Genomic DNA, 26,250 nt, shown 5'->3' with positions numbered 1-26,250 from the left:
TTTAGAACTTTAGAATGACTTACAAAATCTTGAAATTTGGTGTAAAAACAATAAATTTAAGTTAAATGTTCGTAAATGCAGTTTAACATTTACTAGCAAAGAAAAATATATTCAATATGATTATTCATTACTAGGGGAAAAATTTAAAAAAGCTCGATTTTTATAAGGGATTTGGGAGTTATTTTTGATTCAAAATTATCCTTTATTCAACATATTGAAACTATTTGCAAATAATCCTACAAAAATCTTGGATGTATTTATCGAGTCAGTAAAGATTTCCAAAATGACCAAACTTTAATTATGCTATATTATGCATACGTCAGGTCGAAATTAGAATATTGTATGCTATATGGAACCCTAATGTACAGAAATACTCATCTTTGAGCGTACTCAAAATAAGTTTTTAAAGTTTCTTACACTTAAGAAAGGAAAATTCTACCCGAACTTTGAAAGCTACATTAACCTAGTTGAAAATTTTAAATTTGAAACTTTATAACTGAGAAGAAGAAATATTGATTTATTATTATTACGCAAACTCTTTCATGGCAAAATAGACTGTCCTGATCTTAACGAACAAATATGTATCCAAGTACCATCCACTAAATTGCGCACTGCTTCGAAAAATACATTTTTTTTGTATGACAGCGAAAACAAATGTCTTAAGCAGATCTCCTATATGGAGAGTTATTACAACCTACAACAAGTTAGTTAAAGAAAATTTCAACCTTGACGTACTGGCAGTGTACATAAATAGTTTTAAGAAGTCTATTAATTCTGTAAGCCGAATGTAATTATTACCAATAGTTCTGTTAATCCATGTAATCTGTGTAATGTATATACTATGCAACACTGTAATTAGGCCTGTGCCTGTTGTGTTATATGTCAATAAATTAAATCAATATTAACAGACCAAAATCATATCCACGAAGAAACAAAATGACTGAAAGCAGGAAATTCATGCTATTATTCAGTTCAAAATCTTTCATCGTCACAAATTCTGTCGAGGAATTTGAAGCTTAAAATATATAAAACGATAATCATGCCTGTTGCAATGTATGGTTGCGAAACGTGCTCGCTTACTCTGAGGGAAGAACGCAGCCTGAAAGTATTTGGGAATAAAATCCTGAGGCGAATATTCGGACACAAGAGAAATGGGAATAAGAAATGGCGGAAACTTCATAACGAGGAGCTGCAAAATTTATACCGTTTACCAAACATTGTTAGGGTCATCAAGTCTAGGAGGCTCAGGTGGGCAGGTCATGTAGCTGGAATGGAAGGAAGTAGGAACACTTTCAAAGTTTTTACTGGAAAATCCAATCGCAAAACGTCAATTAGGAAGATCTAGGTGCAGAAGGGAGGATAATATTGAGATGGATCTCGTAGAAATAGGAGTACAAAGCAGAAATTGGATCCAGCTTTCGAAGTACAGAAGTCAATGGAGAGATTTTTTCAACGTGGTATTGAACCTCCGTGTTCCATAGGCCACGGAGGTAGTTAGTTAGAGTTAATTTGTACAAAAGAAAGCTATGCTTTTAATCAAAGGCGTACCATGATTCATGGCAAAACAAAACCACTGAAGAAGTTTAAGGGTAATTATCACTCTCATGGGGATAAATGACAAGGTAATTTAAAGCATTAACATGGAGAAAGAATTCACCTGTAGTTTAGAGTTTTCAGCAAGAACCTATTAATTATATGTAATGATGTTATGGACATAAAGATAATAAAATTGTTCAAATATAGATGATTTTGATGTGAAGTTTGATATTTCTTTGACTCCGCATGAACCACAGACAAGAAAGCGAACTTATCAACCATTTTGTTGTCCGAATTATTATTGCTTTTTATTCGTTATACAAGATTGATTGTTTCCGTTAAAAAAAAAAACAAAAAAAACAACATAATTTCAAAGTTATTTTTAAGCTCATGGATATTTCTTGCGTAAACAGCATGCTTTTGGTAAATATTAAAAATTGGACTTTCTCTATGCCCTTCGTTATGTAATAGGTAATTTCTCCTGGAAACCGGTGGACGCAGATACTTGGATGTAATCATTATGGGTAATCGTTTCACAGATAGTTATTATAAATAATATTCATTCATTCTTTAGAGAGGATTAAGTCATTATTTTATTTTATCTGTCATTAAAAGCTAAAGAATGGAATTTTACAACGTTCTCTTGGTCCGTGAACGTTTTAAATCTTTTACTGCAGTTCTTCGTTTGATCTTGAATGTGAATACATTTTTTAAAAATCCGTATCATATACTAATTATTTTTTTTCCGCCTTGCATGTTGTTACTTTTACAACGTTTTCTACATCATCTGTAGCTACTTTTTATTCTTTATCTGGAAAGTTTGTTTTAATTTATGCCTCTGTATAGGCATTTGCTTCTTGTAACATAGGAGAAAAAGCTATTAAGTTTATTTTGCAAAATTTAAACTACAGCATATTATGGAGTTCGCAAGCTATTATCCTCAGGACAAAAGCTCGTTAAATAAGTCATGGTCAAGAGAGTGCATTGTGCTATGTTTCGTTTTATCTAGAGCACAAACCAATAATTACTTATTAATTTTTCTTAATTTGTATTTACACTTGAAGCATTATGTAATGAGCTAGAGCAACATTACGCAATAGTAGCAAAAAACATTGCGATGTGCATTATTATACTGGGTAACATTTTTCTTAATTTTGTAGAAATACAAATTACTGTAATTATCAATGTTTTATAACTCTTGCATTGGAACTCACAAGATATAAAGATTGAATTTATGAGTGTATAATAAATACTTAAAACAAACAAATAAAATGAAGCGTTAAAGGATTTGCCTAAGCTAATGCTAGGTCTCCAATAAATAAATAAATAAATAAATAAATAAATAAACAAGAAGAAGGATTAAAGTACCATATTTAACGGGAAAAAAGTTTTCCTTGATCGGTATATATAATGTTAATAATTTTACGCAATTTCCAAATTAAAGATAAGTGTGTTCTTCGGGTGTAAGCGTCGCATATGAATGCATATGAATAGTCAATGTTTATGTTGAATCTCATCTAGTAATTATTAACTGAGGCGCCTAGTATCAAAATCCGCCACATGTATTTCGCTTAGTGTTTAGAGTAATCTCGCAAAACGTGCAGTGAAGCTCCATATATACGCGTACAAAGTCCTGTATTTGAACTATTTTTTTTAGTCTGAAATATTAAGCTTTTGAACAAAATTCTGTTTCCATGGAATTCCTTTAGATCAAACATATAACAAGCGATATATAACTCAATTTGGGCAAAAAAAAAGGAAAGAAAAGAAAAAGAAAAAAGAGAGATTTGGTCAAGGATGTTATAAAATAGAGGATCTGCCCATACGTATCTTCATCATATGAACTCAATGAAGCCGAAAAACAATCGAGCATCATCTAAGCCGGCATGTCTGATTGGCTACTGTCGTTTCCGCCATGATTGTTGGCTCCAAACATTGCGATCTTAGTGGCGCGGAGTGGGCAGAGTAGGTGTGGCGAAGCTGTGACGTATGGCTTCACGATTTTGTTGTATGGGCAGATCCTCTATTTTATAACATCCTTGGATTTTGTGGCTTTTGATACTAGACGCCTCAACTGTCCTGCTCTCTTTCTTATGTTTTCCCTGTAGCTTCGTAAGTAGGAGAGCGGTTGCTTTCTGTGTGTGTTGTTTTTCAGGATGAGGGGTTGCCAACCTTTTTGACCGACGGCACATTTTACTGAACGTCCGCCCACGACATCGCAGCACACTTGTTTCAATTATTATTATTATAAATTATATTAGTCTAAGACTATAAGTTTCTATAAAATGGTGACTCTATGTAGTACTGAAAGTAACATTTCGATCCTTTGAATCCGGAATGGCAGAATGCAATCAACATATCCTGAAAGAGCCAGTCATATTAAGATGCATATGGATTCCCAGCGTCAGTCAGCAATGGGTTCGGGAGTTATGACCCTATAAAGTTAACATACGAATCCATAGAAAATACAATCTCAATCTACTGACTGGCTAAAAGGAAAAACACGGACCAACAATACCAAGAATGACAATTAAATCTTCTTTCTAGCAAACGAATGAAATATCTACTTCCAATAACAAAGTAATACATGATCATGTATGGCAGTGCTTTATGTCAAATTATTTCGGAGTCCATTTTTTGTCCTTAACTCGTTCGCTGCCACTTGACGCCATACGGCGTCATTCATACCAATTGCTGTGTGCCATTGACGCCAGGTGGTGTCAGGAGGTAGTTCTCATTCTAGATATTTTCTGTAAAATGGCACACAGGTATTAGAGGTCTGCACGGGCTGAGTCCGAGCCCTCGGGCCTAAGCCCAACCCGGCTCAAAGGCCGGACTCGAGCCTACAAAGCATATATCACTTCTGGCCCGGGCCGAACTCGGGCAGTAAATTTTTAAATATGCAACCATATTTCTCGGGCCTGACTTTGTAAATATACTGTACAGTCGCGAAAAAAAGTATTCTTCAGTTGACAAAATTCTTTTCTTAATAACTCAACAATAAATTAACCTATTGCAGTACCTATTTTGGAAAGTTATCAAATTATAACTATATTATGAATAACAATAAAAATATTCAAATTAATTCATTTGTTCCCGAGTTATTGGCTAAAGAAAATTTGTCAAGTGCCAAATACTTTCTTTTCCGTGTATACAACGATATTTATTGGACCGTTCTTCTTGGAGAAGTTTTAAAGCACAACTGCAAAATTAAACTTGTAATTTCTGTAAATAAAAATACAATTTTGCGTTAATGATAACGTTTCTGTAATTCGGGCTTATTTTGGGTTCATTTGATTATCACACGAGCTCAGGCCGGGCTTGGGCCTAAATGCTAAAACATATTTCAGACTCGGTGCGGGCCTCACATTATAAATTCACGAGCATGGACGGGCCGGGCTAAAAATTTCGGTCCATGCATTTTCTAGCAGGTATAGAGCTTTTATACTCTGGTGGCACACAATGTTGGCCTGGTCATTTTCTCCAGTGTGCTTGGTTTACGGTAGATGCAGCTAGTTTGTTTCAAAAGGCTAAATGTTGCAAAAGTGTAGGTGGCACATTGTGTTGGGATACTGAGATCAAAGTGGCAGCGAAAGAGTTAAGCCGCAGCACCAGGTACTCTAGCACAATTTATCACGGATATAATGCGCTGTTAGAAGCCGGTTCAAAAACACAAAGCGCACAAGGTTACAAGACACCTTTAAGCTCAAAACGTTACTAGATATTGACATATTTATTTATTACCATTTACTTCTCTTTTTTATTTTATTTTCGCAGGACACAACATACTTTATTAAAATAACAATTACATTTCCGAACCAGTAAATTCTTTCATTTAAATATATTTATTTCCTATTTTTTTTCTTCTATTTTGCATATGCTGCCAAAGGTAACTGCTATAAATATTCCATCAAAGTTCCTGGGATCTCCCTGGGACATTCAGACTCTTGTGACGCGTCTTCGTCCACAACGTTACACTATCTTCAGGTTAGCAGAAAGAGATGTCAAGGAAATTTCTAGACGTTGTGTTTCCTATGGATTCCTGAGTTCCTCCGTGGCTAAGCGGTTAGCGTACGTGCCTTTAGCATGGGAGACCCGGGTTCGATTCCCTGCGGGAGCCCATGTGGTTCGGATTCCACGTTAACCAGTAGGCCCACGTCTCATATAACCTCACTGCTGAACGGGACGTTAAACCCAAAATCAACTCAATTCCCTGATTGACGCTGGGAATCCATCTACACCTTAATTAGCACTAGCCCCTTCAGGATATATGTCGCATTCCGCCATTCCGGATTCAAAGGTGCGAAGTATTACTTGTGAGCATTGTTACTTGTGTTGGTAGCGTTGAATGGTAAAGATTGTCTCAAAATTGATTTTAATTGATTATAAATTTCTTCATAATTTTTAAATTCCAAAATTTCGTGACATACCCTGTGGTGTGGCGCAACACACCAGTGTGACGGGACACACCAGTTGGGAACCACTGGTTTAGAGTACAATGCCTCGGTAATTGCTAGATCGCAGTTTAATATAAGGATCCATTCTTCAGTATCGTAAGGAGAGCAGGATTGAAGGAATATGCCCACAGAAGACTATGAAACTTAAGCATTACTAAGGAATAGCAATTCGTAAGTGTATTATCAAGAGAAACTAAAAAAAAAAGTGCTAACGATTGTTGTTACACAGAGATTTACTTCTAAAATAACTAAAACGTATTTATTTCGAAAATAAACCCAACTTTACCATTTCCGTTTCTTTGTAGCCATGCTCTGGGACCTCATATGGACTACATGCGGCTTCTTGGAGACGTAAGGAGAAATAATGACGGAGAAATCGTGAGTGCTGGATCTCTTTTAAATGTTTGGCTAGTCTATGTGAACTACTCCAATATAGACCCTGAGACGAGTGGCAATGACGCTGGCACTGGTGACCTGGTTAGTATCATATATATATATATATATATATATATATATATATATATATATATATATATATGTGTGTGTGTGTGTGTGTGTGTGTGTGTGTGTGTGTGTAATTTTGCATGATTAAATTGCTACGAGGCTCTGTAATAAATTTATGTACTTGGTGAAAAGGTTGTTCTCACTATCAACCCATCAATAACAGTGGCTGATCTAGCCCAGGGCCGGGGAGGTCTAGGATCCCCAGCTTTTGAATGGCGAAAATAATTGAAGTTATTATTATAGGTTTCTGGAAGTTTATAGTAAACTCGTGATATACCTATCGTAATCTGGGTTCTGGCTGCTCCCCCTCCATTTTTTATCTTCTAGATCTACCACTGATCGATATGCATAGTTATCTGCGACTCTACCAAACATGCTAGGGAACGTCGGTTTTTGCAGAGGTATCTACCGGGCGTTTGTAGACAGTGTAACCGTTCCTATACCCTGGCCGGCGAACGATGATTTCTGACAGCTCAGCTCGCGAGGACGACTGAGGAGTGCGGCGTTGCCATGTGCTTCTTGCGCAAGGGGAGAATCGTCTGTTTCCTTATTGAGGGTGAGACGGGGTGAGTGGGCAATATGCGATGGTTACCATGGAGACGCGACAGGTTCTGAGCGAAAGGTTGGTTGACCTGCTGTCTTCTGCTCGCACGCCGTAGCCTTGTTCAAAGCTGTCAGAAATCATCGTTCACCGGCCAGGGTATAATTAATTTGTTTACCATTTTGCCAAGATACAAGTTGTGCTTAGTAACATTTTGTATTTAAAGGGACTTGTGTGTTAAAAAAAATCAATGAGTTACATTTTTGTATGAAATAACAAGTTTCTTAGAAACATTCTTCCCGCTGGTTTTGTTGCTAGCGCCCACGCCTTCGGCGTACTTTTTTCTGGATTCGATTTCTGGGGAGACCGCCATGAAAATTTGAACATATTGCGGTGTTCGGATTCCACATTAGACGGTAGGTCCACGTCTCGTAATGCCTCGGTACTGATAAGGGACGCTAAGCTTCAACGAACAACAAAAATAATCTCAGAAACTTGCAACCAGTCACGCAGCACTTGAAAAGCTTCAATTTTATGATAGTTACAAACTGTTACTTTCGTGATATGAATGTTTAAAGCTTAATTATTGTTAAATAGTAGTATTATGAGGAGCAGTCAAATGAAAACCGAACACCCTCTATAAAACACATTCCACGCAAAAGTTGACAACACTGCTGTTACTTATCAATACTGCCATCTCTCTGGAGGAGAAATGCATAGTGAGAGCTCACAGGTACACACAGGTGTTCGTTTATTGCTCTATAGGTGAGCTTAGTGAAACGTGTGTTCGTCCAACATAGAAATGGAGTAAGCAAAGAAGAGTAGAAAGGTGTCGTTCATGTTTTGGTGGCTAAGGGTGTTGGAACGCGCGAAATTCATCGTCGCATGTTTGCTGTGTATGATGAGCACTACATGTCACTGACAAGTGTGCAGAAGTGGCATAAGAAATTTCAAGATGAACGCACATCATTGAAAGAGGATTAGCGCCCATTACAGGCTTATCAAGCCATTACCCCTGATGTGATTGTGCGGATTGATTAATATCCTTAGCCACCAAAAAATGTACCACACCTCTCTGTTCTTCTTTGCTTACCTCCATTTGTATGCTGGACAAACACACTCTTCACTAAGCTCACGTATAGAGCAATAAACAAACAACTGTGTGTACTTGTGAGTTATCACTATGCATTTCTCCTCCCGAGAGATAGCAGTATCGATAAGTAACAGCAGTGTTGCCAACTTTTGCGAGGAATGTGTTTTATGGAGGGTGTTCGGTTTTCGTTGACTGTCCCTCATACAATTAAAGGAAGGAGTGTTTCATGAATTGTTTCTTAAATGGTTCAATAAAAATATTCTTATTTTTAACCTTTAGCTTATACATTAGAGACCAAGATTTTTTTACTTCTTTCCTTTACCTTACGTGCTATTTCCCATTCTTTATTCCTAGTGTATCTATTATACGATATTTATTTACCTAAAAATGCTTCAATCTTCAAATTTGACTTTTTCAATGCATTTTTCCCGTCAGAAGTCATATCTACAAATACGTACACTGAAACTTTCGTAAATTGTCAAGTATCTACTCTGAAGAAACTGTCCGATTTACGAAAATGGCCAGTTTATAGTATAATAACCGGTGTCAATGAACTGTTATCATTCTCATTTTGCTATTGGGTTTCGAATCACACCATTCATACTATAGTTATTTTCATGTTTATCATTGTGATTAGATGAATGTGATCTAGACACAATGAGGTGGTACATAAAAACAATGTAATAATAGCTTTATTGTGTACCATACTTTCATTCTTGTTACCTTTGCGTATATTTACTTTTTTAAAGGTGCGGTAGAAAATAATGAATGAAAAATACAGCGTGGGCACAAAGTCGCTTTCCCTAAAACAAGAACGAAATAAACACAATAGGGGAACTATCAGTGAGGTTTTTATTGTACTAAAACTAGCACTACTAGTCTCTTAGTGTGACTGGGACTGGTGATCATGTTCTCGTAATGTTTTGTTTAAAAGTTTTCTACTTGAGTGAAGTTGTATCTAGTAGTACAGATGTAACAAAGGATAACGTATTTTCGTGCTGCAAGCTTGGTGAAAATACATTTCAAAAAATGTGGTGACAGAAAACTTCAGAAGAAGATTTCCAGATATGGAACCACCATCACATGAAGGTATGACAAACCAAAACTAACGATTCTAGGCTGCAGGTTCTGGGTATGATATACCGCGAAACAGACAACCGCGAAGTGTACGAAATGAAGGAAACATCGAACTTGTTGCTGCGAGTTGTGTATATACTCTTAAGAAGTCTACCAGAAGGCGTACACGTGACCTAGGAATGAGACGTGTCTCTTAAGGAACATACTAAAGAATTTGAAGATGAAACTTGACTGGCCAAAGCTTATGCACGTGTTGCATGAATGCGAATCAGACCAGCGTGTTTAGTTCTGTGAGTGATTTCTTATTCTGAACGAAGGGACTTCTGGAATCGAATTTGTGGACAGATGAGACCTCATTCAAGATGAACGGTCGTGTAAACAGACACAGTTGTGTTTATTGGAGTGATACCAATCCAAAAGATATTGTCACAGAAGAGTTAACTGTACCTGGTATCGCTGATTGGGGTGGCATTTGGAGTAGTGGTATTATAGGGCCACTCTCTTTTGAAGGAACTGTTACCAGTGACATATTTTCAGACGTTACGGAACTCGAAAGTAACCCTCATTGCGAAAACATTCAGTTCACGTGGCAACACGATGGAGCACCGCGTCATTTTGGTGGTGTTGTGAGGGATTTCTTGGATCAACATTTCGATGAATGGATTGGTCGTTTGGGTACAACATCTTGGCCACCCCATTCATATGACCTCACACCATGCGACTTGTCCATATGGGGTATTGTCAAAGACGAGATGTTTTCTTGGCAACTGCAGAGTTTAAATCACTGGAAACAGCTAATCGAACAATCAATCGAGAGATTGGATGCCAATCCTCGGTTGTGTCATGATATGTGCTAATCATGTTGAAGAGAGAGATCTGCATTTAACATGATGAGAGTTTTAACAGTATTTGTAAATTCAATAGTGTCAAGTCACCGACTTTCTTTTATTTTATTTCTTCACATATTGGTGAAAGCGACTTTGTGCCCACACTGTATATATAAAGTATAGATTGAGGAATACGTAACTTCATTTATCTCAGTTTAATGCATAAATAGAATCCTTATTTATTTGAAATCCAATATTGTCACTAAAGCGATTATGAATCAAGGATATATTTTTATTTTTTATTGCTACCCCACAGACTACAATACCGGAGGCGTCGAGTACGTCACTAACCCACCCAAAGCAATCGATTTAGCGAGAATATATACTAAACGTCGTGACAAACATCTTGGCATTTGAAGGCGGCGCTCCAAGTTCCCTTTAAATGCTGCTAGCAAATGAGAGGCCAGCGGTATGGCCACGTTTATTTTGTACACATTCACGTCTATCCCCTATCCCTTGATCGCACTATAGTATGTCTGCTTAGCCATAGCCACACCCCTTAGCACTCGGCAACGTCGCGTCAGAGCTTGTGTTTTATTCGTTTAGCTGAAATGCCAAGATGTTTGTCACAGGCTACAAAGGTCATAGAGATCCATCTCACTAAAACGGGTTCACCTACCAACGATTGCTTCTATTTAATATTACTGAAGACAAGAAACTTACAAAATAATAATAATAATAATAATAATAATAATAATAATAATAATAATAATAATAATAATAATAATAATAATAATAACTAAATTTCGTTTTGATTTCATTTCATTTCTTGTAGGCAGATGATCATATCCTGAATTGGGAGAAAGCTTTCTTAGAAGTCATGGAGGAGATATCACAAAATGTTACAGGAATGAAACTCTATTATGCAGCTGGAAGGAGGTAACTACATTTTGTACATTTTAACACTTTCGCATTATTTGCCTAAAATGGTCCATCAAAAATTATTTTAATTAAATGTAAATAAATTTAAAAATGAGCTCTTGCAGACAATATACTTCATTTTTAATTGTATATTTAGTGACTCTTTGTCTCGGAGTCTACTCTTCCCTCCTTTGTATCCCTCCATTCAACACACCATCAACAGAGAGTTACAGACTGGTTGCACTCAACTCCCATTTCCTGCATAAAGAATTCATGGTCACGAAAAATAAAAGGTGTCCCAAATATAATGGCGGTCCCAAAGTGAAAACACTGATTCCTGACATCAAAACAAGTAAAAAAGGTTATATGACATAGTCCGGAAGTGGACAGGGACGGGGCTAAACACTTTTGAATGTGGGGGCAAGAAACTTCGCCCTGCTTACCGGGATAATGATAGGAGAGTCAGAAATATATACAAATCATATCGGCTTGGCCTGTTAAACGCATGTTCAAATGTTTGACATAAGTGTGCAAGAGATTCCGCATACATCATCTGTGGATTCCCGGCACAAGCAATGCAACGGTGCAGTGAAGATGGATAAAATACAGTACGAAGTTGTGGACCATGGATAACGACAAATTGTGGTCAAAGCAAACCGCGCCTACTATGGTTGTAGTAACTTCAGGGACATGTCATTATTCCATTCCTGTTATTTCATTACATTACGCGACTAGTTACACTTGTTCTTACCAGTATTTCTACCCTCTCTCTGCAAGTTTGTGTCTGGTATACCATTTTTCATTGCCTCCTGAGATTATGCAAACATGCTCAGCGGTCTTTGGTTTGACCCCCATTGTACATGTTCGTGCAATCGTGCTATGGGTAACAACTTCTTTCTGTATGATTTCCATCTTTACTACATCGTTTCATTACCCTTAGTTATCATACAGACATTCGGTGAATTTCTACATGACGTATGAAGAATCTCTGGCGCAGTTATGTAACATGCGTTTAACAGGTCAATACGACATGATGTTTTTGTATTTCTGAACCCCTTTCCTAGCTTCTATCATTATTCGGTAGGTAGGTCTGAAATTCCCTTCCCTCACATTCTAAGCTGTGTAGCTCCTTCCCTGTCTACTTCCAAACTATTTGTTATATAACTTTTTTCTTGCTTTGGTGCCAGGAATCTGTGGTTTCACATCTCACCATTAATTTTGGGACACCCTGTATATGATTACGTAGTACGTTATTCTAGGCGCTTAGAAAGCTTTTCTGTGACAGGAATAGACGCTAGAAAGAACAAAGTCAGAACACGTGAACAGAAGGCAACACGAAGCATTATGATTCACGCTATGTTATATCTCTAATTGACATCAGAGTTGCAGACTCAACATAAAATAACTAAAGTATGTGCTGGGTCGTTCCTCGTTTATATATACAAATAAATGTTTATAATTTTTTTTAAACAATATTTTTCGTAGTATTAACTGAGGAGGCACGTGACTTTGTAATACATTACAGAGCCGCCCCTGAGTAGACTCATGCTTTCGAACAACGGTGGAGCTGGCAATAAATTTCTAATAGTATGCTCATATACCTGACACATCTTAGATATGCTTCAATATAGTAGAGCTTATTTTTAACTTCTGCAGCTGGTATGATTTTTGGCATCTTAATGTGCTAACAATGTCATACCTGTGCAGTTTGATCACTGGCTTCGAACTAATTTTTCTATTCCGCTAGTTGTTTCAGCACTAGTTTGTTGCAGCAATCATTGTGTATTCATACATTATATTATTACTATTCAGGGGCGGATCCAGGACCGACTTCTGGGGGGGAGCGGTGGGTTTTCATACTGCTACTTTTAAGGGCTCCAAACTTTGGGATGGGTTTTATTTATATAGATAAAATAAGAAAGTATTACTATTATTATTTACTTTTTCAAATGACATTACCTAAATGTTAAAAATCTAATCGCCAGTTTCACCAAATATTGCTAAAATTAACATACTGTTAGGCCTAAGTTCAATTTAATTTAGTTTATAATGGCATATCTAATTTAACTCAAACATTTTAACGTTACATGCAAAAGATATTGAAATATATAATGACTTTTAATTCTGCAAAAATACGTAAAGTACAAGTTAGAACATTTCTAACTTCACTGTACAGTCAGCTACAAAAAGTCCTTTCCACTTGATGAAATTAGTTTCGTAAATAACTTCAGAATGGAAGTACAATTAAAAGAATGTAAATTCCTGTACGTTCCAGCCATGAGCCGTTATTCTCAAAATAAATTTTACCAAACGGAAAGAACTTTTGAGCAAACTGTACATACAATTTACTTTCTAAATAACGAAATAGTTTTTTGAGAATTTTCATTCTGGCGTTGTATTTCGTAATAACTATGTAATATTCTGTTCTCTTTAGTTTTGGTGACATCAGCGGTGCAGCAATGTTCCAAGACATCGGAAAGCTCTCCATTGGTGTTGTTATTATGTTCATCTATGTTCAACTGATGCTTGGGAAATTTAATATGGTAGAAATAAGAGTAAGTTTATGAAGACGACCGTTATATATATATTTAGACTGCCTCATTTTTGGTTTGAGCTTTTGAGAAAATCAAGTATAAAGTAATCTATCAGCTTGTATCGAGTTGCTAGTGCACGTCAACTGACTCTATATTCTATGGAAACCAGAGTTTAATGCCGCGTTCACAAGCTCTTCACTGACTTATATTCTTAGCCAACTGGACCCAGTTTCTACTTTGTATTCCTATTTCTGTGAGATCCGTCTTAATATAATATTCTCCTCCCATCTGCGCCTAGGTCTTCCTAATGGTCGTTTTCCGATTGGTCTTCCAGTTAATGTGGACTTTGTGGTGGACAAACACCGTGCTCGTGGGTTTTCTCGGGGTTCTCCCGTTTCCTCCCACTTTCTTCATTTCACTCATTTCTCATTATCCCAATCTCCTTTAGCCTAACCGGCATAACCGTGGGACGTTAAACTTAAGATTTCATTTCATTTTTTGGTCTTCCTGTTAAGAGTTTGAAAGCGTTCCTACTTTCTTCCATCCTGGCTACATGACCTGATCACCTGAGCCTCCTAGGTTTGATTACCTTAACAATATTTGCTAAACCTTATAAATTATGCAGTTCCTCGTCATGAAGTTTCCGCCATTCCCGTTCCTCATAGGTCCGAATATTCGTCTCAGGATCTTATTCTCAAATACTTTCAGTCTATGTTCTTCCTCAGAGTAAGCGACCATGTTTCGCAGCATATAGAACAAAAAGGTATTATTATTGTTTTATATATTTTAAGCTTCAAATCCCTTGACAGAATTCGAGACGACAAGAGATTTTGAACTGTTATTTAAGTCAACCTTCACTAAATATACAATACATAACAACTAGAGATTAAAGGAAGTCTTGAGTATGTCGTGCTCGCTACCTGGATGTATATTGTAAATATTGAGCATTACTTGTAGCTCGCTTCAATTTGATTACAAAAATTATCCGTAAGAGTTGCATGTTAAATTCAAAATTCTTGACTTTGTCTTCGGGGATGCATTCTTGAATGACATTTTTTTACATCAGGCTTAAGTTAAAGAAGTTTCTTTCAATATTACATTAAAGTAACAGTCAAAGAACATGGAAAAGCTGAACCTAGAGACCTAGGTGTAATTATTGCATTATTTCTCCTAGTTTTTCTTCTTGTAACGATTCTGCATCGTTTCATTTTATTGTTATTTATAAACGATACTTCTAGGTTTGGAAAAAAATTATCGCCAGTTCGACTAAAGATTACTAAAATTAGGTTATTGGCAGGTACAACTTAATCTTGTTAATGGAATCGACCCTTCCACTAACATCAACTATTGATTAGAATAATATAATTAATTTAGCTCAATGACTTTTAACGTTTTATGGAATTGTTTGCACAACAATTTTGAACCATTTTCAAAAATGTTGTTGAGAGCAGCTATAAATATGGACGAGTTAGGTAATTTCCTCAACTTTGAGCTCAATAAGAAGCGTATTGTTCCGAACAAACAGACCTGCCAGGCGAAGATTGTATAGATGGGCATATGTTTGACATTCATTTTCACGCAGATACTTTTTCTTATTTGATTACCTGATTTATTTGTTATTTTAATGTTCTTTTTGTTAATTAATTACGAGTTTCTCGTTTACTAAAATGTTGATGAGTCAGAACAAAACATAACCAATCTAAGTTACACAATGTTGTAATTGTTTGTAAACACCCAGCAAGAAACAATGTATGCCATAGTTTTCTTTCATTATGTATCCCTTATTAATGAATAATGATAATTGGTTATGAAAGCTCATTCACATATCTTGTTTTAATTTGTTTTAATATTTTAAGCCTTCAAGAATATTTTGTGTATATATACGTGAAGATTATCAGTGTTTCAAACAGTTAACAATCATGTTTTCTCATGTACATTTTCTTCATTTTAGTTTGTTTTAGTGTGTTTAGTTTATTGAAACACTACAGTTTTCGTTATAAGTTATAGTAATGGGAATGCTATTTCTGATGGATGATTAGATACAATTTTTAGTTAGTTTCAATAAAGTTTTTTTGTTGTTGTTAATTTCGTTAATTTCATTAAGAGAACAGAAGCAGACAGAATTATGATGTTCTGTTTTATCTAGATTTATTCTAAATTTGGAACATGAATACGAATGCCTTTAAAAATAAGTCTATTTGGATCAAAAGATCCAATACATTTCAGGCAAAAATTTTCTTGTACGCCTTATATCTGGAGAACTACATATAATATAGCCAAACCCAAACCATCACTTAACTCAGTGTGATGTGCTTATTCCGTAAAAAAAAAAAAAAAAAAACCTAGATTTAAGGGTCGTTTGAAGCTTTTGTGGTCCCTGATAAAAAAAATCTCCAATATGTTTCAATCAAAAATGTCTTATATCTGGAGTAAATACAGCGTAACCAAACCCAAACCATCACTTGACTCAGTATAATGGTGCTTGTTCCGTAGAAATACGAAAACTCGATTTAGGGGCTGTTCAAAAATTATGTGGGCCCTGATCCTAAAACTCATTATTGGCCAAGATCGAAAATCTTTTGATCCATTTTGTTTTATCATTCCTAAAATTCTTGTAACTTAAATTGTATGTCATTTGATCACTAGACCTTAGTAATGTCACAGTACGTATACAATAATCACTGTGTTTCACATTAATAGCTTCACTTAGCTATTGTAACGTGAATGAAACTGAACATATCAGTCCTTTCATTCAGAAATTATGTGGAAACTTATTAGTTCTTAATAGTGCAAATAATAGCCGGAAGCTACATTCTTTTTTCATATCAGGGGCCGCGGTGGCTCTGTGGTAGAGCGTTCACCTCTAGTGCATGGGGTCACTGGTTCAAACCTGCTCCTACCAAGTGAACTTTGTGGTGGACAAACACCGTGTGCGTGGGTTTTCTCGGGGTTCTCCCGTTTCCTCCCACTTTCTTCATTCCACCATTTCATTCATTTCTCATAATCACCGTGTTCTTTAGCCTAACCGGCATAACCGTGGGACGTAAAACTCAAAGATTTCATTTTTTCATATCAATGATATGATCTTTTTGAGTATATTTTAAATTAAGTTGCACTAGTGTTATATATACACCTTTTTTGTATATACTATAATTATCTACAGCATCATGAATAACGAAAAATATCTTTCCATTACTCTTGATGCTTCTTTCTTACTTCTGGCATTAAGAAATGCATATTTTTTCCTCTAGGCATACTTGGGCATGGTAGGACTTGCTTGCATTGGAATGGCAGTAATTGTATCATACGGATTATGTTCACTATTTGGTGTATTTTATGGTCCAGTCCACACTGCGCTGCCTTTTCTGTTACTTGGCATCGGAATTGACGATATGTTTGTGATAACACAGAGTTGGAACAATCTCACACCTTCAGAACGGCAGTTATCTCTGGCTGAAAGAGTAGGAACCACTCTGAGGCATGCTGGAACCTCTATCACTGTTACCTCCTTGACGGATTTCATGGCGTTTATAGTTGGAGCCACAACGGTAAGTAGGATTATATTATTAAATTGAGTTTATGAAAGATTTTTAATTTGCATGCTGTAATTCAGTTCTTGTTTCCATATTCCAGATTCAGTGTTATTTGTCATTGAGATATGTTAAGCTTTGAAACTAGCACAATAAGTTATACTCTGTTTATGTGTTGTCTATCGAAGGCACATCTGGTTATGGATACTTGACGTTATAAAGAATATGAATGCATCGTATGTGAGGAATATTCATTTAGACATGCAAATACATGTATAAAGAAACTCCCAATTTTTCTAGGTCTTGCATATGTGTTATCCTTAATCCCAATCTTCAATATTTCGTTTTAATTCATATTCCTAATTTTTAGTTTGCCGTGTACATTTTTGAACCAGTGGGGGAGTTGTTTTCTCTCCCCTTGCAATGATGGTAGAAATACAAGATTGTCCTATCCAGAAGAAAAACTTAAAATATAATAGAAGAAAGCTCAATAAATCACTAAGAATATGCTATCAAATGAAAATTCATGAAAAAGCGTAACACATAATAGTTGTTTTAAGGTTTAAATCACAGATGGCGTTGGTCAATAAAAACTTGACCCACTACCTATCAGGATCCACAACCCAACGTGATTCACCACCCACCATGAACCACTCTCACCTACTTTGACCCACTCCGACCCGTCAAAACCCATTATCAACAACTCTGATCCATGATCTATTGGCTCTTCTCTACTGGCTAAAGAGTTTACACTTGTAATAAAACCAAGGTTGTGAAATTCTAACTAATCGGAGTTTGAATTTCTACAGTCAATCGCTCAAGCACCACTCTGTTACAATAACGGTGCATCTGACCTGTACGATATAAAATGGTAAGTGTTTGTCATAGGCTAAATTATGATGAATTTCAATTAAATTATCACGGTATAATTATTTCCTTGTTGAATTATTGATACTTTTTAGTGGGGAAAAAAGAATGAAAATTTAAAGTCCAAAATCAAGGTGAGTAGACCAACGTAAAGGAAAAAAGTGTTAAATTTTCCATATAATCACGCGTACACTACAAGCTTAAAATTTCCGTGTAATTAAGCTTACAGTACAAATTTTATGTCTATTTTTCTCAACTTTATGGGTTGATTACCCTGTGCTCTGAGCGCTTCATATAATAAACACAAGCTTCAGCAATTATTGTAATAGAAAGCAGTGGATATATGAAGCGAAGCACTGTATTCTTTATTTCTCAATAATTGTTTCTGATCTAATATCAATCGTTTTCGATTATTTTTACAAATCAACCAACTACCAATTTTCCATATATAGGAAATGCCCTCCATAAAGGAGATTTAAAAAAAAAATGCTAGGACACGTTCTGTTAGCTCCCTAAGTTTAACGATTTACGAGATACTCATTTTTTTCGCAAAAATTCGGATCCCCACTACCTCCTTAGGATATGTATTAGCTATAATGACAGCGATAACATCCCAGTTTGGATTAAGCCCTAATTATATACCAAAAGTCATTTCATTTGACTTTGAAATTTGGCCGTAATGATCAGGCACACATAGTTATATTCATTTTTTTAATATAATAATTTATATATTACAGTGTTTCAAAAATGTATTTTTTCCAGTAATTAGCTCCTCTAAAAGCTCACAGGCTGTGTGTCTTGAAAACCAAGTAATAGTATAATTCCTATTGCTATTATTACAATTACAAATATCAATATCCAAAAGTGCCTGAAGTTCTTTTCTCACTTAGATATACTCATCTCAGGTAAGTAGACAGAAACAAATGGAAAAGGAAGGGAAATGGGGCCTTGAAAGTAAAACGTAGAAAGAAATCACCAGTGTTCAGAAGATGCTGTCTACAATTCACTGGGCAGAGTGGGTCGGTAGGTCAGAGTGAGTCGGTGGGTCAGAATGGGTCACAGTGGGTCGCAGTGGGTTACATGCTGTTGACACACAATACACTGATCCACTCAGAAAACTTGACCCACTTGACCACTGACCCACTCCATCTCTGGTTTAAACGTGCTCCGTAAATATTTGCTTTAATTCAAATAACCTACGAAAGATATTAAATTTCGTCGCTATCCATGATATTGTCAAATTGTTTATATTTTGAAAGAAGCTAATTTTAGATTACGTTCTCATACACTTGAAACCATATAAAAAAATGATAAATTGTGTCTTTACAGATTTTACCTTCTCTTCAGTCATTCTGTATATATGCTGCTGTTGGTATATTAGGCACGTACGTGTTTCAGGCCACTTTCTTCGTGGCCTGTTTTGTATTGGACCAACGAAGAGTGGAAGAATCACGAAACGGATTGATTCTATGTTACAAGCATAAGAATTACAAACCAAACACTTGCAGTCAACGGGATCTTTCAAAACTGATACTAGATAAAGTGTACTCCAATGTCATTCTTACCACGCCATTCAAGGTAAGTAGACAAAATATATACAAAACTAGTTGGATCATCTATACTTACGAGAAGATAATCTTAAGAGTAAAACTATAATGACAACCTTAAAGATTTAACAAAAGTTACAATTTATTACTAGTCCTTAGATATGTTTTTCCTTATTAATTTCCGTTTACATTAATAGGCAATCACTTATCAGTATAAAATTGATGTGTATACTGTGACTCTTTTACCCTGGTATTCTGAGTGAATCCCACTGAAATTTGAAACAAAAGTAATTTTCTTCGTAAAACGACTTTAACCTTTCTACGCAAAAGAAACAAAACGTCCTTAAATATGAAAAAAATGGAGGGCTCTGGTAACCCATCCAGTCACCGTACGTAAGTGTTGTGTGTATGTGTTTGTCAAAGAAAATATAATTTTTGTGCTTTACTGAAAGGAAACGCGTAATGAATTCGTTTTTCTGTCAGAAATATTCTCATAAAAAGATGTTATACATAGAAGAAAAAACTAATTGATTTTGACATTTGCCTTCCCCCTCCAGCATAGTATCATCTTATATGTACATCATTTTTGCTGCACACATCATGTACAGCAACAAGAATTATGCTTTTAGACCAATTCAGTGAAAATGTGTCTTGGATTGAACCATCCTGAAAATAAATGTAATTTACGTCCAAAAACTGTCAAAAAATTGGCCAAATTTGCCCCCTTCTCCCCCAATATAAGCAACAAGTACAGATACAGGGTATTACCATTTAGTGGACAACTCCGTCACTTCACATACCTATTTTTATGAGTGTACATCCAAGAGGGGGAATGCCCTCCTAAAAACCTGATGCAAAAAACAGAAAAGCACGAACTTTACCTTCCCTCCCCCGTAATATTACCACCAGATACATAAAATGCATACCGACGGAAAGTTTCGTTCTTCAGAAACACATTTATTCCAAAAATATATTTCTTGCTTAATTAGGGGCTGAGTTATTGAGGTTTAAAATCTTAACGCAGCAGTTGCGTCAATGGTCCTTTAAAGGCTGAGTTTTGGTTTCGAAAATAGAATCCTTTTATAAAGATATTTTTTTATCGTATATGATATGCGTCTGTATATCATTATGCAAGAAGGGGTAGAAGAGTACGAAATATGTTAATTAATATTAGAAAGCAATACAAAAATTAGTAATTGAACAAATATGTTCTGTTGACAGGAAGTTTATTATAAGATTTCATACCAGTATACATGATACCTTAAGCTCTCTTCACTGATCTAGCTTCATTTCCGGTAGAACATTGAACGCATTACAATTGTTCGGATCCTACCTTAAACCATAGGTATACAGTATTTTGTTATATAATCTCCGTGCTGAGTTCTCCTTAGATTATGTAAATAAGACCAAGATACTGCATGAGTAATAATACCAGGTGAAGTGAACAAGGGCTAGTGCCAGTGTTTCTTTCAGGAACAATATTTCGGGGGCACACTTAGTACTCCGGGGGGGACTGCTGGTACTATTCTATTTATTATTATATTATAGACGTATTGTTTTGGTCTCCTCCGGGGACACTCTCAGATCTACGGGGGGGGGGGCGAAGTACCACCCAAAACCATGTCTGGAAGAAAAACTGGTTAGTGCTTTAGTTGATTTTTGTAAATTTTGTACATCCTAATATAGAAAGTGAAGGTTTGTAAGGAAAATTAAAATCATTTGAAATTTATCGACATATTTACAGTATTTATAGAGACAATAATATGTTTAACATGAAAGTATATAGGAAACACATGTCAGGTGTACAATATTATATATGTTACGTTCGCTTATCCTCTCTTAAATGAAACCAATTGGCTAGTTTTTTTTTTTTTTAAAAAGAACCCACAGTCTGTGCACGAATAAAAATACATTCGGAGAGGAGATTTAATATTTTATCCAGATGTAAAATAAAAACGGTTACAAGAATGGTACGTTTTGTGCTTAATGAAAGAGTGAAGTTAAATGAAACATGTAGTTTTACGTTCCACGATTATGCCCTTTAAACTAAATAACATGATTTTTATGCCCTTTAGACTAATGCAAATGAATTAGTACAAAAGCATTGGTGGAATGAGAATGTGGTAGAAAACGAAAGAACCTCGAGGAAACCCACATACACGATGCTGTCCACCGTAAAGTTGCATAGCAGGGGATATGACCAGGGGCGGACCAAGGCAAAATGTTCACCCCAGCAAAGACATTTTGGCGACCCCTTTAGTCCTAGACAATATTTTACATTTTATTACAGAGATTTTAATATTTAAACATATATATATTTTTTTTTAAATAATACTCAAATATATGATAAAGGTATTTAAAAATAAACATATGGTATCAATTACATTGTGTTTTTATTATTATTTATGTACCGATATGTATAAACAAGAACAATATTGAACAACATTTATTGAATACTAGGCCTATACTAATGGTGGTGCATTCGATTTCACATTGTCGAAATGAATGATTTGGCAAGAACTGTACCTACTGTACATAGCGAAACCATAACATCTCCTAGAAACTACTTTCAACAAAAGGCCGACAGTTTGGCGCGGCTGGGTCGCTTCTAAGAAATCAAAAGTGCTGTGTATATATTGTTCCCCCTCCACTATCAATTTAAAAAAGTAATATATATAAAATCCAATAACATTCATTGCCTGGGAAAAGTTCACAAACAACGTGGAGTTCGCTATAAATAATAACAACTCCCCTTCCACTCTTTCTTCACCATGTCATGTTTCCATTTGTCGATACAGCCCCCTAGTACTATGAAACTCTCTTCTTCCATCGTGGAATGGAAAAAGATGATGTAATTGACGCTACTTTATAAGAATATAAACCAAAAAGAGTCAGTAGAAAAAAATATAAAATGTACTTTTTGAGACTCATTTTGGTGACCCTGACTGTGGCGCCCCGGCAGTTGACCGGGTTGCCCGGCCCTTGGTCTACCCCTGAATATGACGATTGACCAAAGAGTGTCAATACTTGGAACTACTGTAAAACAAGAAATTCAGAGAGATGAACAAACTAAGCAAGTAAATGGATAGGTATTCGTAACTACTACAAAATTAATATAAAAGAGAAAAATCATATATATTAACACAGCCTTCAAAGCCAAGAAAAATATTATAAAAAAAAAACACATTTATGTAATTATAAAATTTATACTGAGGTTACATAACACAGCAGGGCTTACAACGCCACATATAGATTGAAATAAATTTACATTATGGACACAAAAAGAAATATTAGGTAGAAAGTTAAAATTCGAGACACAAGAAAGTTATAATCTATTGCCAAACTTGTCACAGAACTTGAAAGAAAATGTCAAAGTACTTTACATAAATCTAATAATATTTTAGAAAAACATTATTGAAGCCTATATTATTAGATTTATTTTTTTAAAAAAAGATCAAATTTAGGCAGTTGAATTTTAATTCAAAGACGGAGTAGTTTACTGAAGCATATTTTGGGTTTATCGGTGCAAAGAAAGAAAATTAACGAAACATGAGCCACTGACGTTGTAGAGTTTCAACCGAACACGAATATTTTGAACAGTTACCTAATGGTGCTGTAATTATTGCTGTAACAGTTCCGACTGTAATTAGTCTTCCTTACTGCACCTTTTCACAACGTTATCTGTGCTATTCTGTTTATTGCACCTTCTATAGTTTGAGTATGGATTGTGTCGTAGTTTTAGTTTTCTCCAAAAAAGCCCAGCGCTATTCTGTACTAAACTATTCATATATTGTTATTTTAGGTGTTTGTAATTTTGATGACTTTGGGTCTCACAGCTATTAGTGTAAAAGGAAATTTGGAACTCAAGCAGAAGTTTGATCCAATATGGTTTTTATCTGAGAAAACTCACTTATACAAGTTTTTATATGAGAAGGCGAAATATTTCCCTGATGAAGGCCAGGAAGCAATTGTATATATGGGAAAACTGAACTATACCGCGGAACTGCACAAGGTCGAGAAATTGGTCTCTGATTTCCGTGAGCAAGCAGATGTGTTCACTGATGTCGATTGCTGGTACGATGGATTCAAGGATTTCGTCAATGAATACTATAACGCAAGTAAGTATTGAAACCAGTTTTATTTTTTGTTATTATCATCAATTTTGTATTATTTGTTATGTTTCATCTGTGTTTGAAATTTTTTGTTTTCCTAGATTTAAAATATTTTGTTGCCAGCTTTATTCAGCAGAAAGTTTCCCAGTAAAACTGGGCATGCAATATTAAATTAGGAGGATTCTATTACGGTAATTGAAATAGCTTACTGAGCTATCACTTATCAGTAAAATATTCAGAAATTCAGCAGTATCTAGCTTAACCAACAAAATGCAGCAACCATTCTTGCTGAAACCAAGAAGAAACGTTGACCTTATATCCATTCCCAAACTTTGAAATCTACGTAATAAAAGCAATTTGGTTTATAGGTGTTTCGTATGAGTGTTCATTAAATATTTGAGACACGATTTGCACTAGAATTTTGAAAATGTAATGTGTCTTAAATTATTTGAGTGAAGATGTATAAGTGTAATTTGCTTTATTATTACGATGATTGCATATAAAGTACAGACAACACTGTCCAGAGGCAAGTATACGCATGAGAGATGAGAACGATCTAATAGTTGGTATAGTTTGAGTCATTGTGGAAGTGTTCAGTACCAAAGTCAGTTAGTAAATCAAGTACCTGTCATGACTTGTATGGTTGAAGCGATCAGAATTGTTTGAGGTGTCATAAAATAGTATGTTTCCGAAGCTTGAGCAGCATTGTTAGATAAAAATCCTAGCAGCCTAAGACAAAGTAAACGTCAGTGTCATGAAAGATTGCAGGAAGCGTGTGGCAACGATGCGCTACTGTATCGGAAGGTTACGCGCTGGGTCAAGGCATTTTGTCAGCCAGGGAGGAGTCGGTAAATTGAACCCATAGCAGTAGTCCATCTGTTACGGAGGAGGAAGTTAGTGCGAGTTTTTCTTGAAGCTGACTTGAAGCCGCAAAAAGTTAGACTTAAGTCATCAAATTATATGACACATTCTGAAAGAAAAATTGCAAAGGTTGTTATCAAGTGACACTGTGGTACGTACAAGAACCCAACTGTTGATTAGATGCAGTTCCGTAACTAGGATTTTTTTAAAGGAGGGCAGTGAGGGACACTAAAAATTTGAGGGACCATTCATGTGTGAGACGTTATGAAAAAAATACAGAATAACTTGATGCTGACATACTCAATATATATTTTGATGCTGACACACTCGATATATAGAGGGAGGACCATTTATCATTTACACTAATGGACAACAAACCCTGAAATTCCGTACCTTGCAAATATCGACAGGGGGACATTGCTTATTATACGCTGCAATGCCACAAGATTAACAGTGTTGCAAACATAACATAAAGTTTTATTTTTCAAATGGCACTATATCAGGTGACTACATATTTGAAATCTACATATAAAACGAAAATATATAATACCACAGTTGTCATGCAGTATTGCAAATTAAGGACATTACAGTATCACAAACATCGAAAAACAATCAAATGATGGAGGATTCAACAACAATAATAACGTAAGTGAGCGACCTGGTAATGCATATCCAAATTATCTTAATACTAAATACTATGATCGTCGTATAACGTATTTCGAACAAGTAGAATCAAACTTGAAAGAAATTGAAAATTTGACTTTTCTCAAAGAACTTTATTTCGAATGAAAAAAAAAATTAAATAAGTATCACATTAAACTACATACATGGATTTCAATAGACTTGAAAATCATTATGTTGTTTCCAGAAATTTGATATCTGAAGTCACTCGAGAGATATAATAAAGTATAAAATTTTATATATTACTTAAAATGGCATACTTGTGGGAACTTTTTAAAACAATTTTTGATTTACGTTCCTTCTAATAACATTACAGCAATACCTCTTGATAAGTGTAATAACAAGTTCAAAGAGACGTAATGTTGAGCAGTGTGTCAAATTTTATCAGAATAGTTTGAGATATCAAGTTGCTGCAATCGGCATGGTAATTTTTCACACATATTGAAAACCATCTATGGATTTGGATGAGGTACTTAACTAAGATTTTTTTTTTTTTGAAATAGTCTTTTGAAGAAAATCCGATTTTGAATCCCTTGCAACTTTGATCGTGACAGTTCTGACAACTATCGACTTTCGAGACGTCATCTTCAAATATTATGTTCGTAGCATCCGTTTGTTGTAGGAAGAGAGGAAGAAACAAAGAAAAGTGAAAGTACAGTAAATAAAAAATATTTCCTTATTGTATTAAACGTATATTTATGTAATCGAATTGTAGTAGAATATTTCAATTAACTAGAAATGTTTAAAATTTAATTAACTAGAAATGTTGTTTCCATCAGGTGTACCAAAAGTGATGCTTTCCCAGTCAGAGTTTGATCAGTATCTCTCCAAATATTTATTTAGCAGATCAGGTGCAAAATATCAGAAAGACTTCAAATTTGACGGAGAGCTTCAATGCGGCAAACCTGCGCCTCCTGTAGAGGTGAGTTCTTTGAGAATCAATCTTACAATTTAACCATTCTACGCATCAAATGCTGATAAAATCAGCTCTGTACTGTATTAGTGGATTCAGAACAATCAATATTGTTAAGGTTAACCAATCTGATGAGAGATGTGTTAATAACTCTAAGAGATTTCTTAATCTACGACAAAAGTATCGTAAAGTGATGTGGACCATTTTATTATTTTCTAGTTTGCACAAAAACATAATGTAGACGGTCAC

The 26,250-nt window shown here is 35.4% G+C and overlaps 1 protein-coding gene across 1 annotated transcript in view; it reads left to right on the top strand.

Moving 5' to 3' along the window:
- LOC145687903 (patched domain-containing protein 3-like) overlaps positions 1–26,250 on the top strand; it is a 222,586-nt gene that overhangs the window by 173,226 nt on the left and 23,110 nt on the right. The window contains exons 5-11 of the mRNA XM_081761445.1: positions 6,299–6,470; positions 10,871–10,974; positions 13,391–13,511; positions 16,742–17,038; positions 19,217–19,465; positions 23,237–23,552; positions 25,868–26,010. Coding sequence (XP_081617571.1) covers positions 6,299–6,470; positions 10,871–10,974; positions 13,391–13,511; positions 16,742–17,038; positions 19,217–19,465; positions 23,237–23,552; positions 25,868–26,010 — 1,402 coding nt within the window. The remainder of the gene's footprint in view (positions 1–6,298; positions 6,471–10,870; positions 10,975–13,390; positions 13,512–16,741; positions 17,039–19,216; positions 19,466–23,236; positions 23,553–25,867; positions 26,011–26,250) is intronic.

Source organism: Thermobia domestica, chromosome 6 (genome assembly GCF_964235325.1).
Source record: "Thermobia domestica chromosome 6, izTheDome1.hap1.1, whole genome shotgun sequence".
Lineage (NCBI taxonomy): Eukaryota > Metazoa > Arthropoda > Insecta > Zygentoma > Lepismatidae > Thermobia > Thermobia domestica.
Note: the sequence above shows the minus strand (reverse complement) of the source record. Positions and strands in the feature narration are given on the sequence as shown.